This window comes from Caretta caretta, chromosome 12 (genome assembly GCF_965140235.1).
Source record: "Caretta caretta isolate rCarCar2 chromosome 12, rCarCar1.hap1, whole genome shotgun sequence".
In the NCBI taxonomy this organism is placed as follows: domain Eukaryota; kingdom Metazoa; phylum Chordata; order Testudines; family Cheloniidae; genus Caretta; species Caretta caretta.
This window is the reverse complement of record NC_134217.1, coordinates 41,194,910-41,208,797: the sequence shown is the minus strand read 5'-3', so window position 1 is coordinate 41,208,797 and position 13,888 is coordinate 41,194,910. Positions and strand designations below refer to the sequence as shown.

General features: G+C 56.0%; 1 protein-coding gene across 1 annotated transcript in view; it reads right to left on the bottom strand.

The window, feature by feature from the left end:
* Window positions 1-13,223, bottom strand: part of LOC125645307 (B-cadherin-like) — a 43,803-nt gene extending 30,580 nt beyond the window's left edge. Inside the window, exons 1-2 of the mRNA XM_048870653.2 lie at window positions 13,091-13,223; window positions 12,142-12,256 (exon numbers count right to left, since the gene is read on the bottom strand). Coding sequence (XP_048726610.2) covers window positions 12,142-12,256; window positions 13,091-13,144 — 169 coding nt within the window. The 5' untranslated portion in view covers window positions 13,145-13,223. The remainder of the gene's footprint in view (window positions 1-12,141; window positions 12,257-13,090) is intronic.
* Between the last annotated feature and the right edge of the window lie 665 nt (window positions 13,224-13,888).

Sequence of the window (13,888 nt, the reverse complement as noted above, 5' to 3'; positions counted from 1 at the left end):
CCACAGGTCAGGAACACAAGTCACCAGGACAGAGTGCTAACGGGGCGGCCTGTCTCCTTTATTTATGCTAGGCCATACAGGGAATTAAATCATGCTGGGAGAGCGGCTTTTCCCGGACCTGGATATTACAATAGACCCGACGATGGGAGGGGAAGGCAGGAGTGAGCATGTGGTTACCTTTTCCTACGAGCTGCGGGTTCCTAGGAAGAGCTTGTGCATGGGGTAAGAGACAGGGTGCCCAGTGTCTCCAATGCCTGCTGAATTTTTACTGAAGTCAGACAAACCTATGCAGAACCAGCTGTCACAGCCGGCAGCTCCCGATTGGCCAAACGGCTCCTGGAGTTTGGGTGCCCCTAAAGCCGAGGCAGGGTCTCTATGGCAAGAGACCCCCAGGGTTCCCAATATGAAAAGGAGGGCATCCCATCCTGGGTGCAGTCTGCAGCTGACAGGAGCTGCCTCCTCTGGGTGCCGCGCAACTCCCCACCTCTGCGCAGGAGAAACTCTTCCCAGGGACCCGCCGGGGGGCTGCTGCGGGGAAGTGACTTGGCGACTCCCCCGGCCACCCCGCAGCCCAGGGGCATTGGGCTGCTGCAGGAGCAGCCTGTCAGATGGGGCAGAACAAATGCCAGCCACATCCTGCTGATCTCAGCCCCCTCTGCCATTGCGGGATGTCAGACGGGCCTCTCCACACCTGTGCAAGCCGTAGCGGCAGAAAGCTAGGGATTATATGCAAATACAATGCGCTAATATGGATCATTTACATAAATCCCACAGGTCATTAAAGCATTTGCTTCCTTGCCCACCCTCAAGCCAGCCATCATTCCCTCCCAACCACTTCCCCCTTCTGTTCCACCCTTTGCTCTCTCCTGCCTCTCGGCCAGGAGCGTGGCCTCCACCAGCCACAGGCAGATGGCTCAAGTGACATCCTCCATCTCCCCTCTTCCCCCCCCCCCCCCCCCCACACACACACTGTGTGTCGCTGTATTTGCATCTGTAGGGCTACAGGCAGGGTGGGGGCTATGCTCTAGCAGGAGTCTGGCATTCAGACCCTGGAGGATTCTAGCCATTCGGACTCTCCCCCCAGCATTTTGTAACCACTGAGATGCAGCCCAGATGGGCCTCCCCACTGGGAGAAGAAGTGGCTGGTTGGGCCCCCCGGATGGGGACCCTCCCAGCCAGGCAGGGAGATTTAATGCACTTACTTTTGCGTGCTTCCTCCCCTGGCCGTGGCCAGCGTTAATGTGCGCGGCTGGAGTTGCAGCGCCCCACCCCAGAAGCGCGGGGGCCGTTCTTTCAAACCCCAAGCCAGGACGCTGGGTGTGAGCGCTGGGGTTAGGAAAGAGGCTCCAGCAAAGAAGCAATTCGTTCAAACTGTGCGGGTGTCGCCACTGATGGCCTCTCGCTCAGCTGCCTCCTGCGTGCGGCTCTCAGAGCAGAGGAACTTTCCCAGTTGCTCAGGGTATGTCTACACTACCCACCGGATCGGGGGGAGGGGGATGGGGGGGGCCAAGGGGCAGGCGGAGTCGACGGGGCAGTGGCAGCAGTCGACTCACGGCGGTGAAGACACCGCGGTGAGTCGGTCTAAGCATGTCGACTTCAGCTACGTTATTCACGTAGCTGAAGTTGCGTAACTTCGATCCATCTGCCCCCCAGTTCAGACCAGGGCTAAGTGTCTGAACAGGTTTCTCAGGAAACACGGAACCAGTGGTGTGGCCGTTCGCTCGGCACGAAGGAACAGCCCCGAGAGGCTCTGGGCTCCTTCAGCCTCGCTCTGCACCCCAAACCCTGCTCACCACACTGAACGCTCATTCCACGGTGCAGCTTCTTCCTGGCAAACTGAGGAAACTCTGCTGGGTACAGCAGGGTCTTGAACAAACACCAAAACATTTTAATCCAGTGGAAAGTGTGGAGAAGTTCCTGGGATGCCAAGGCCTCCTCGAAAGAACTGGGACTGTCTGGTGGTGAGACAAGGACACGGTCACTTTACCCGGAGGTAGCTGCATTCCAGAGATGTGCACAGGGATTCTCTTTCAACTTAGCACACATTTTATTGGGTTTCCATAGCACTGAGATACAAAATGGACCTCAATTTAATATCTTTGTCGCTCCTGGGCACAAGAACTCACACAGTCACTAACTAGGAAGAGTCCAGTCCAGTTCAGAATTTTTCCAGTGTGAAAAATAATCATGAGTTTTTGTATTGCCAGCATGTCCCCCAGGTTTTTTTTTTTAAACCCCAGATGATGGGGATAAATGATCTCCCAGGCCCCCCACAGTGATCTGGAACAGAGTCTAGTCTCAACTAACAAGCAGGACATTAGTTCTTTAGATTTCAAATACCGATTTTCCAGAGGGAGGCTCAGTAATAGACCCAGGGAGTCACTGGTAAGTTACAGCCAGCAGAACCTTTCATTTGTTTTCATAGCGGTTTCCAAAGTGTTTCCATTTTAGGGAACACTCAACAAAAATGTATGAAATCCTTCTCAATTCATGCTACAGAGTTTGCAAAGCTCTGGGATCCAGCAACATATAATGCAAGATCATTATAATAATGAGACACTTGCCACTTTTTCCATCACATAATGCAAAGTTGAGTTAGTCTATGGCTGTGTTTAAGGGCGTCTTAAACCCATAAGAGGGATGGAAGGTGGGCAGCGAAGGATTTCCCCACACAGAAATCACAGGTGAAGTAGGAAAGTCCCTAAATTTCATTTCATTTTCCATTTCAATCCAGTCTCAGAATGACTCCCACATCTGTTCTTCCTGCAATAAACCTTCTGGGTGAGAGTAGATGCTTTGGACAATTAAGGCAACGGCCACATTAGGCAAAGACTCAGAGCTGCCCTCCCGCTCGCCATGCGCGGGCAGAAAAGGTTCCCGAAACACCGTCCACGTCCTCACTCTGCCCATTCCTACCCACGTGCCAGCGAGGGGCAGCCTGGTCACAGGGGGACGCGAGGTTCCATTCCTGGCTCAGCCACAGGCTCGCTTTGTGACCTCGGCCTGGTCACTCGCTCTCTGGGCACCCATCCCCCCACCTGCAGACCGGGGAGAGCAATATTTGCTCTCCTCGGTGTGGGGCCTGGAGGCGAAAAGTGCTCAGGCTCAGAGACCTACAGGCCCAGGCTAAGCACGAAGCGAAGTGGAGGGTTACAGACGCCAACCGACCCCTGAACGGCGCCCAGGCACCGCCTCCAGCCCAGGGGAACGGGGTGGGACGCCCCTTTGGAGGGAGTCAGTGCTGCTCGTACTCCTAGAGAGAGGGGAGATGAGATGTTCTCCTTCTCCCCTCTGCACGCTGGTTCCCCAGCCCCCCTGCTCTGGGCCAGGAGGATGTGCCCAGGGAGCGTGCTGTAGAAAATCTCACGTTGGCCCAAGAGAAGAGAGAGAACCGCCCCTGGCCACCGGGAGCCTCTGAATGGAGGCCAACCGACTTCTTCTTTAAATTGGAGAGAAGCAGCCGCTAAACCTGTTTCTCCAGGAAGCCTGGCTGGAAAGAAAGTGCATTCCTGCCCAGCCACACCCAGACAGCACACAGCAGGGTTCACTTTTACCCTGGTCAGTCAGATTCCTCCTCCCGCAGGACAGGTACCCGGAAGCACTACGGAGCGATCCTCGCACAGCACAGGAGCCCAGCCCAGGCAGCGTCAGGGCACTGGATTGAGGTTCATGTGGATTTCCCTCCAACCCTCTTGCCTGCTCTGGTGCCCAGGGAACAAACCGACAGAATTTGCCACAGAATGGAGCCGCTCAGTTAGAAACTCCTGTAACTCAGCTCTGCAGAGACGGAGCAGCTGCCGCTAAGAGCAGGGTCTGGAGGGGTTTTGTAGATTTAAAAAAAAAAAAAAAAAATTCAAGATACAAGCAAAAGAGTTGATGCGTTAGCCGCTCAGACAAATGGCTGCATTAGGCTCCTGCGGGATGCACTAACCCACATTCTAATCAACTTTAAACAGCAAAAGGCCAAGATATTAGACACTGAAAAGTGGCTTCTGGCCCACGCAGAACTACTGGCAAATGACGTGCAGTCAGTTATGGGCCTAAAACTCTGCCCTTGCACAATACGGCTCTGATCTCCCCCAGACAGGGCAGGAAGAGCCCCGAGCCAGGCAAAGCTACTTATACCTATGATCAGTCAAACCAGGCTCTCTGCCCATGAAAAAGCTGCCCAGTGAGAACACTGTGTCTACACTGCACCCAGGCACGCGTCATGAACCACCACACAAGCCTCCAGCGCCCGAGCTTGGGCAGACAGTCCTACTTTGAAAGGGCAGGCGACGGCAGAGAGCACCAGCCTAGCACTGAGCAGTGTGCGGCCTTCACACGAGATACTTGCCTGTCCCTACTGCCCTTTAACAAAGTAATGGGGCAGCCTGGGGAGGCCCCTTGTTCTTTCCTCCCTCCGTCACAGCAGCCACATGGTGTCACAGTGTGACCTGCCTGCGGGAGCTTTCGACACAGGATGTGATGCCCAGATCCATCGCCGCTCACTGTGTGACACAGGAAAGAAGGCTGATGCTAGCCTAGATCTGGGAGACCCAGGGTCAATTCCCTGCTCTGCCAGAGATTTCCTGTGTGACCTTGGGCACGGCACTTAGTGCTTCGGTTCCCCATCTGTACAATGGGGGTAACAGCAGTGCCCTGCCTCACAGGCGTGTGAGGACCCCGAGGCGCACGGATCTGACAGTGATGGAGGCCCCTGAGTACCTAGGCCACAGAGACGGCTCCCTGGGCACTTGAGGCACAAGGGCTGTGGGACGTTAAGGGTTTGATGAACAAGGGCTTCAGGATTCCTCCCACTTGTAGAAAACAGATTTTCTGAAGGCTCAGCTAAAAGGAGTCACTGATTCTGGAAGGCTTTGGAATTTTATCGTATGACGTTTAAGAGCTGGAACTAGGGTTGCCAACTTTCTATTTGCAGAAAACTGAACACCCTTACCCTGCCCCCTTCCCCAAGGCCCCGCCCTGCCCCTTCTCTGAGGTCCCACCCCACATTAACTCCATCCCCCCTCCCTCCATTGCTCGCTCTCCCCCTCCCTCACTTACGCACTTATTTTCACTGGGCTGGGGCAGGGGGTGGGAGGGGGTATGGGCTCCCGGCTGGGGGTGCAGGCTCTGGGGTGGGGCCAGAAATGAGGGGTTGAGAGTGAGGGAGGGGGCTCCGGGCTGGGGCAGGGGTTGGAGTGCGGGCTCTGACTGGGGGTGCAGGCTCTGGGATGGGGGAGGGGATGAGGGGTTGGGGTACAGCAGGGGGCTCCGGGCTGGGGTTATGTGGCGTGGCAGGGAGTGCAGGCTCCGGGTGCAGGTTTACTTCAGGTGGCTCCTGGAAGCAGCAACAGGTCCCTCTGGCTCCTTGGCGCAGGGGAAGCCACGGGGGCTCCGCACGCTGTCCCCGTCCGCAGGCACCACCCCTGCCAATGGGAGCTGCGGAGCCGGTGCTCGGGGTAGGCCCCTGCGCCTAGGAGCTGGAGGGACCTGTTGCTGCTTCCAGGAGCTGCGTGGATCCAGGCAAGGAGCCTGCCTGCACCACTGCGCCACAACCGGACTTTTAACGGCCTGGTCAGAGAACCACCAGGGTCCCTTTTTGACTGGGCGTTCTGGTCGAAAACCGGGTGCCTGGCAACCCTCACTGGAAGGAGCAAAGGTCTGAATTCAACTAGTCTTGTGGCCTGAGCTGGGGGGGGGGGGGAAGGGTAGAAAGAGAGGGACAGCCGAATACGCCAGGGTCAGAATTAAACAGAGGGCATGGAAGTCAGTGGCCCACAACAGAGCTGGAGCTAAGCTGTCAGATGTCCTTGTTTGCTACTGCAAGCTGCCTAGTCCCCACTTATCAGCAGCAGACACCCAGAGTCACGTTAACCTCGGCTGACGACAAACCAGTGCAGTGATCCCAGAGCGAGGATGCCACGCTAACCTTTCGTGCGGCGCCGAATATGGTCATCTTAAAGGATGGAGCAGACTTTCGCTCCAGCCCAGGCTGGGCCAGGGAACAATGACATCACTCTCAGCCGACTCAGGGCTCCTTCATTCAGGCCCAGCGCAGGTGGAGGTGAGTCATTCACTGGCCGTGAAACGCCAGCCCCTCCTTAACAGATAAGAGGCTTAGAGCCGCAGATTAGCAAAACAAGCTCTCGCCTCCCACACTGGAGTCAGGGAGGGGTTCTGGGTTTATTGCCAGTTGTAGATTGTTTTGTCACTGCCTTTGTACGATCAGCCCCTGAGTTTGGGCAACAACTTGCCTCTGTGTTTACCCAAATCCAGCCGCTCCTCCGCAAAATGCAGACACCTGTCGTAGGAGGAAGTGAGAGTCCAGAGAGACTCATCAGCTTTTTGGACCCCGGGACAAACAGGACGGCAGAACTCCTACCCCGCCTCTCCCACGGAAATGCCTGCTCCCGGACAGGCCCCTGATGTCATACTGAAGTTTCACCACGACGTCAGGCTCGCGAGACAGAGTTTCTCCCGAAAGGTGATTCAGGGTGAAATCACCGAGTTTCTCCCAAAAGGTGATTCAGGGCGAAATCATGTACAAAGTGAACAATTCACCCAGGCTGCCAAAGGTGACAACCTAAGAGGGATGCTCTTAGCCCTGGGAAGCTGGCCAAAGCCCCAAACCCTGGCAGCCTTTGCCGCTGATCGGGGACCAGGTCTCTGGATGAGGCAGTCCCAGCGCAACACAAGCCCACAGACAGAGTGCAGGGGATGGGGCAGAACAAGGTGCAGGGAGGTCAGCAAGGGAGTCGCGCGGCTGCTGCCTCCCCAGAAGCCGGTCACTGAGGCGTTCCCGAGAGTTGGACGCCAGCAGCCACACGGGACAGTTGAGGCCACAAGCCACAGAGACCCCGAGAAGGGCAGAGGGTGTCAGCAGGACCCTATTACCAGATAAGCTTAACAAATAAATAAAACAGGAGGGAGAAGCAGCAGCTGCCTTCTCCAGGAGATGTCACCCCGCCCTGGATTCCAGAGGTTGGCCCCTCCTGGCTGCAATCATGGAATGGGCTGGATCAGCCAGAAAAATCTGTTCCAAAGTGCTGCACAAGCTAGTCCTCTCCCTCCACGTGCGGCCACTGTGCCATTTCCTCCTCCGTACCCTGGGGACACAGAGGTGAAGTGACCTGCCATGGTCACCAGTGAGTCAGTGCCAGAGCTAAAAGCTCAGGAATTCCTGGCTCCTAGCCCTAGGCGGCCAGAAACAGCTGCCATCCAAAGAATGGGTAGCAACCTGCTTTGAATTCAACAACAAATGCTATGGAGGTCCTTCAGAAAGAGATGGCTTGATCCCAGCACCTGCCACCCCTTACGTGAGAGGACGGTTTGATCCCAGCATCTGCCACCAGGCGGGAAGGCCGGCAGACGGGGCGGTTACAAAACGATGTGTAAGGGTTTCTAGCTAATGGCTGCTGAGGGAATAATGCAGCAGGCAGGATCTATTCTTTGCAATTCATTCTTCCTCCATCAACCCCTTTCATTCGCTCTTTAAGGGCTTTATCCTGCAATACCTCTGTAGGAAAGGTTCAGAGCAGGCACCCACCCTCCTCCAGAGAAACACCGAGAAGTCCGGGGCACCTGACAGGCTAACCAATTTATTTGGGCCTCAGCCTTCCTGGGTAAAACCCCACTTCTGCAGATGCATGAGTTGGATGGCCAGTTAAAAACAACCAGCCAGAGGCCTGGGGGTGGCCTCCGGTCAGGATCACAACAGGTGTTTTTCTCTCCTAAGCTCAATGAGTCCTGAAACCTATCCAAAGCCATCAGCTGGAAAGCGCACACACCCTGAGCTAATCATCCTAATTACAGCCCAACTCATCAGCCTGGGGAAAGCTTCTGTGTTTCAGTCACAGGACCCAGCCGATTCCCTTTGAAGTGCCGTGATTAGCTCTTCTGGAGCATCGGCTCAGTACAACCATCCTCCAGTTCCAGGGGCTGCCTTTTAGATCAAATTTACTGCAATCAAGTTTCTTAAAGATCTACCCCTGTGGCATCTAAGGACCAAGCCCTTAAACCAGAACTTAATGCAGAGTGGACAGTTTAATATAGAACATCAGAAAATACAAGTGATCCCGTTCCTCTCCATGGCACGGGGCTAACCTCTGATCGACCACTGAACTGTGAGAAGCACATGACCCCATTGGGCAGGGACCCCTTCTGTCAGAGGAGCACATCCGAGCTTCCGACAGGATTCAGCAGCAGGGTTACACTGGACTCACCTCTCCCCGGGAGTCCTACGTTCGCGTTGTGGTCCCTGGAGTCTTTTCCCACCTCAACTGGCTAGGAAGCTGTGGCCATTCCTGTGATGTAGACCTTGCTGCTGGGATCCACTCCTCTCACCTGGAGGACAGATCCCTGCAGAGGGCTCTGCTTGGGCCTCCCAGACACCTCAGCTAGCGCAGAATGGAACGGTTTGTGTCACGTGGCATAAACTGCTATGAGCACGTAGCAGCGGGCTGCATACTCTGCCCCCAGCAGGTGTGGGTTACAGTCCAGAAAGGCCTGAATTGCCTCAGATCCCAGTACGCCCTTCTCCACGTGCCCTATGATGGGAATTACAACCTGCTGAATTGCTCTTGCTGCCAGGCCCAGACCTGGATTCTGCTCCTTGCCACTGGCTATGGAATCAGCAGAGTGACAACACCTGCAACATGCTCCCTCTAGCAAGCCCCTAGGCCTGGGGCAAGACCTTCCTGTTTGCTCAAACTTTGGACCCTACTAATAAGCAGCAAGGATGTCAGGCCTTCCGAATGGGTTAGCCAGACACTGGGCCTTGGAGGAGGGGGACACTCCCAGAGCAATTTCTCTCTCCCTTCCCCCCCCCCCCCCCAACCCGGAAGCAGAACGTGCCAGTGACCAAGGGAATTTCCAGCTACCACCAGCTTGAGGGATCGGGGTGGCTTTGCAGAAAGATGACTCAGGCCCCTGAGCGGCAAACCACCCTGTCACGCCAGCACAGGCGAGACTAGCAGCAGGGCACTTGGCAGAGGGACCCAGAGCAGGGGACCAGCGAAGCAGTTTTGCTAATGAGCAGTGACAACAGAGGTGCGAAGTCTAACTTCGGTCTGCCAGGCTCCAGGGGCCCAACGGTGCAGGGCCTCTGAAGACCTCACTCAGCAGGAGGAGCTCCCAGGAGGTTCTCCCCTGCCCTCAACGACTCACCTGCAGGGCTCTGCGCACAGGCACTAGGCCTGAGCCTGCCTGTCTTTCCAAAGACTGTCGACCTACCCTATCAACCATTAACCAGGAGTACACAGCATTTCCATAGCAACCCTGTCAAAAATCAACAGAGCAGCCCTGAGAACTGCAGCAGGATCTCAGCACCCAGCCAGCCACCTGAACACAGGAGCTACCAGCCTTTCTGACAGGTGCTACCCCGCTGGGCTTGCTGCTCACCTGAGACCCCACCTGCCTTCCTCTGTCTGCTTCACAAACACAAAGAGAAAGAGGGAGCATTGCTCCCAGGCCTTCCCTAGGGGTATAGGCTCTCCCCCAGCTCCTGCCAACTTTGCCATAACAACTGAAGAGAAACAAGTGCCCCTAGTAGGGGCAGGAACACTTGCTGAAGATATTCAAGAGGGCACCATACGGGTGAGGGGCAAAGGAACGGGGCTTGATTTTACAGCCATGCTGAACAGACAGGCATGTTTGGACCGGGACACACAAGAGTCACATCTTGGTAGCCAAAGACGCTGACAGACCAGATCACCACAGCAAAAATCAAGTGGGTCCTAAGCTCTGCCCAACACCAGCTCATTCTTGGGCTCAGTCTACCTCCAGCTGCAAAAGAACTCTGCCCCACATGACATCCGGGACCTTAAAAGTGCAGTAGTCACACTGGCCACCACTGTTCCAAAGGCCCCAGCAAAGTCTCCAGTCTGTCGCCTTTCACCATGCTCTTCACAGGGTTTGACCCCCCCACCTGAGTTGATTCTCCCCCACAACCCACTTCCTAGCATGGCTACACATTGTTCCTCACAAGCCATAAGGAAGCCAGACGCAGGCTAGAGGAGACCCTAGATGGAGTTCTAGCCAAGCACCAGTTTGTCCTCTTGAGAAGAAGTTTAGACAATGGCTTCTCACCAAGCATTCTGTCAGTTATGGAAGAGACGTTTCCAGGAATGGTGCAGTCACAAGCAAAAGTTGTGACACTAGACACCTCACAACTCTTGGTACCAGTCACACACAAAATCAGCTTTCCTTTGTTCCATAGTAGCCAGTGAAGGAAGCACCAGCCAACTCCAGGACATTGGAACAAAGGCAGCTAAGTACTGATGGTTCCTCTGCACCAGCTCATTCTTCACAGAATGCTGAGCATAGGAATTTCATCCCCAACGTCACTTAGTAGAAGCTTGAGAAGCCAGATTTAAAGACTGCCAAATCTCTGATGATGTTAGGGAACGAGCGTCTTGGCTCTTTCACAGCCTGCAATGGGAATTGCCATCTGGACAAACCCTCCTTCAGCTCATCTTTGGGCACTTGTCATCAACACTAGGACATGGGAGTGAGGAAGTGGGATTGTGTCTTCTGGAGACCCATGAAGAGGAAGTGGAACTTCTGCTCTCCTGCTAATTTGTTCTTTTGATTTTGCAAGTTTCCTGGGATGACACTATGTCTGAGTGGGCAGCGTTGACTGGAGGAGGTGATGGGTGCAGTGAAGGGTTACGGGGTAGTGGCTAGGTCTACTCCCAGAAGTCAGGTTTGGATGTTTGAGAGGTGCAGCACATTTGTAAAGGAAGTGTGATGTATAGCGAGGGATGGAACCAGATGGAATCACTGACACACCTGCGACCCAAACTCTGCTTTAGCCAGATGGTTTTTGGTTTACAGATGTGGATTGGAGGCGCCTCCAGACAGGGCCCCCATCACCTGTGCATCTGTGAAGTGCCTAGTCTGCTAGTGGGAGCTGTAACGAACAAAGAACTATTCATTCTGTCCGAGATGGGTCAGAGGCATTGCATGCAGTCGTGACCCCAGAAAGCATGCTCCAGCTTACACTTGCCAACCGAACCACAACCAAAGCTCCATCAGAGGGTGTCTGCACCGGGGTGCGGGGAGGGCTCACTTAACCTATCAACAAGCTCAGAGAGAACGGAGGCACTGCTTTTGCTGGACTTGCTGCCATCCGGAGGCTGGCAATTACTACTTGTCTAGTGCGAGGTGTTTTTACACACAGCCGTGGAAGGGTCCCTCCCCTGAAAACGATACAGTTGAAGAGCCCACAGCAACGTAGACAGATTGTCTGCTTTGGTTTTGTTGGTCATGCCTGAGACCCAGCAATTTATAGCCAAACCAGAACTAAGTCCCCCAATGGATGCCATTTAAGTAATTAATTAATAAGTAAGTAATAATACCCTTATTTACACAACAAAGGCCAAACAGATGACCCACTCATATTACCAAAACTTCAGTAAGAAGAGCAGGAAATGGGCATTCATGCTGCCGGGCACACAGATGATAGTGAAAAGCTTTGAAGGCAGATTGTCAGTGAGTAAACACAAGCTAAACACCCAAAGACTGCTAGTTTGAACAAGTCTGCTCTCAGCTTGCCTTACCCCTCCCATAGCTAGAGGGGAAAGGGCAGATTTCAGTGATCCTCACTGCTTGTTAACACTTTACTGTCAGTAGCAGGAGACACTGATAAATGTTTACTGATCTAGTGAAACTTTCTGTCACTGTTACAGCACGGGGAGACGCAAAAGCGTAAAGCAAACTGCGGTCTTGTGACCAGCCATATCTCCACAGCCCAAAGGCGATGGGCTCTCCCTTTTCCCAGCAGCAGTATTTAGAAACACATTAAATCCTTTCCGAACTGTACTTGTCCCCATCAGCGGTACCTGCTGTAAGGATGTTATCTGGTGGTTTCTCCAGCCCCAGTAATTTTTACATCCAAATTGGCTGTTTTTCTAGTTCAAACAGGGATTAATTCAAGGCAGTTCCATGGCCCGAGTTATTGAAGTGGGCTGACGGGATGACCACTGTGGTCCCTTCTGGCTGTAAACTCTATGAACCTATGATCAGGAACAGTCTGCGTGATGACATACACAGCGGCTGAGGGAAACGCTCTCCACATTAAGGTGTGAGCTGCCCTAAGATCAAGTGGGAGAACACCTGCCTTGCGTGGAGATTCAAGGAGCTGAGATGTCACCTTACCTTTGCCCAGCACTCGGCCAGTCTCCAGATCCCGCCGGGAGACAGGGAAGATGTAGCTCTCGGAGCCAAAACCTGGCTGGCACTGCGACACCTCCTCGCAAAACCACCGGCCAGCCTGATTCCCAAGAAATAAGCGTTAGTAAGTTGCATGTTCTGGCCTTGCCCTGTCTGTGATGTCCCTTGAACCCCATCGTGCTGACCCCTGAAAATCCTACCTAGAGAATTCTACTCGGAGGAGCCAGAAGGAACGGGTCCCAAAGCTCATGTCCCCCTAGCCCCCAGGGAGCTGTATCTGGCATCCGGGACAGGTCACAAGCAGTAAGCCTCCCAGAAAATCCCCCTGTTTAGAAGGAAATTCCATGTGCAGTTGAGCCCTCCCCTGCCCTCTGCACTGCCAGAATCCAGGTGAGGCAGGAGCACTAGGCTCCAGGGAGAAAGTCTGTGTCACAGACCGGCAGCCTCATGGCAGAGCCTGTCCCATGAGAGTCCCAGCCCTGGATCCGAGACCCTGGAGAGTCCAACGAGCCCTGAACGCTGGAGTCAGCGCCTGGCTACTGCGCACAATGCTGGCCAATGCTGCCCCAGCACACCACAAGTACAGCAACCCACTGCCTAGGCAGGGGTGCCTCAGAGAGCGGGGGGGGGGGGCACACTGCAGGGGGTGCTGCCCTAAGAAGGGGGGTGGCAGCAGGGCAGCTGGGGGGAGGAGCGGCCCTTACAAAGTGGGGGTGGGGGCAGGAGGGGGTGGTAGTGGGGCAGCCAGGGCGGGTGCTGCCCTACGAAGGGGCGCATGGGAGGCTGAGGGGGTGGCAGCCGGGTGCTCCAGGAAGCGGCTCTGCACCACCCCCCAGAAGAGACCCCCGGCCTCGCCCTGGCCGAGCGGAGCTGGGGGGCGCAGTCCAGCCCCAGGAAGGGAGCGGGGAGCGGGGACGGGGACCGGCCCCGTTACCTGCAGCAGCAGCAGCAGGCAGAGCCCGGGCAGGCGGCCCCGCGGCGGCCCCATGGGACAGGAGGCGGCAGGTCGCTGCGGATCGAGGCTTCGCTCTGCTCCGGGCGCGCTGCAGCGCCGAGTGCCGGCCGGGCAGGTGCGGCCGCTCCCAGCGCCGCGCCCCGCCCCGCCCCGCCCCGCAGGTGAGGAGGCTCCGCCCCTGGGCCAGCGGTGGGTGCGCTCCGCTCTGGCGCGGCTCGGCTCGGCTCCGCTCGGCCCGGTCCGGTCCGGTCTCCAGCCTGGACCTGCCTCGCCCGCAGGGCCTGGCTCCCCGGGGCAGCCCTTTGTCTGCCCCAGAGGTGTCTTCCAGCGCCCCCTGCATGGGGCATCCAGCTCCGAGCCCTGCCTGGTGCCCGGACAGGGGCTCGCCCGCTGGGTGCTGGCAGCAAGGCCCGGGCTGGCCGGAGAAAGGGACCCTGAGGCAGCACCCAGGGCCCGAGCAGGCCCCTCCGCGCTGGGTGCCCCAGAGAGCCAGTCCCTGCTCGAGAACGCTCCGGGGGAGCCTGGGCTCACGTCCAGCAGAGCTGCCGGGGCAATGCCCCGCTGGGCCGACAGACCCACCCGGTGCGGATCCGGCCTGCTGGCATTAGGAGCCTGGGCTCCCCAGGAGGTGCCTAGAGCCCTGAGGGGACGTCAGACAAATCTGACAGGGAGCGGGGGTGTACACCAATGAGATAACAAATGATCCTCACTTCTCTCACCCTGGGAACAAGCCCCCTCAAAGCTGGCCTCGGCGGTGTCCCCAGGGTGTGTGGCAGT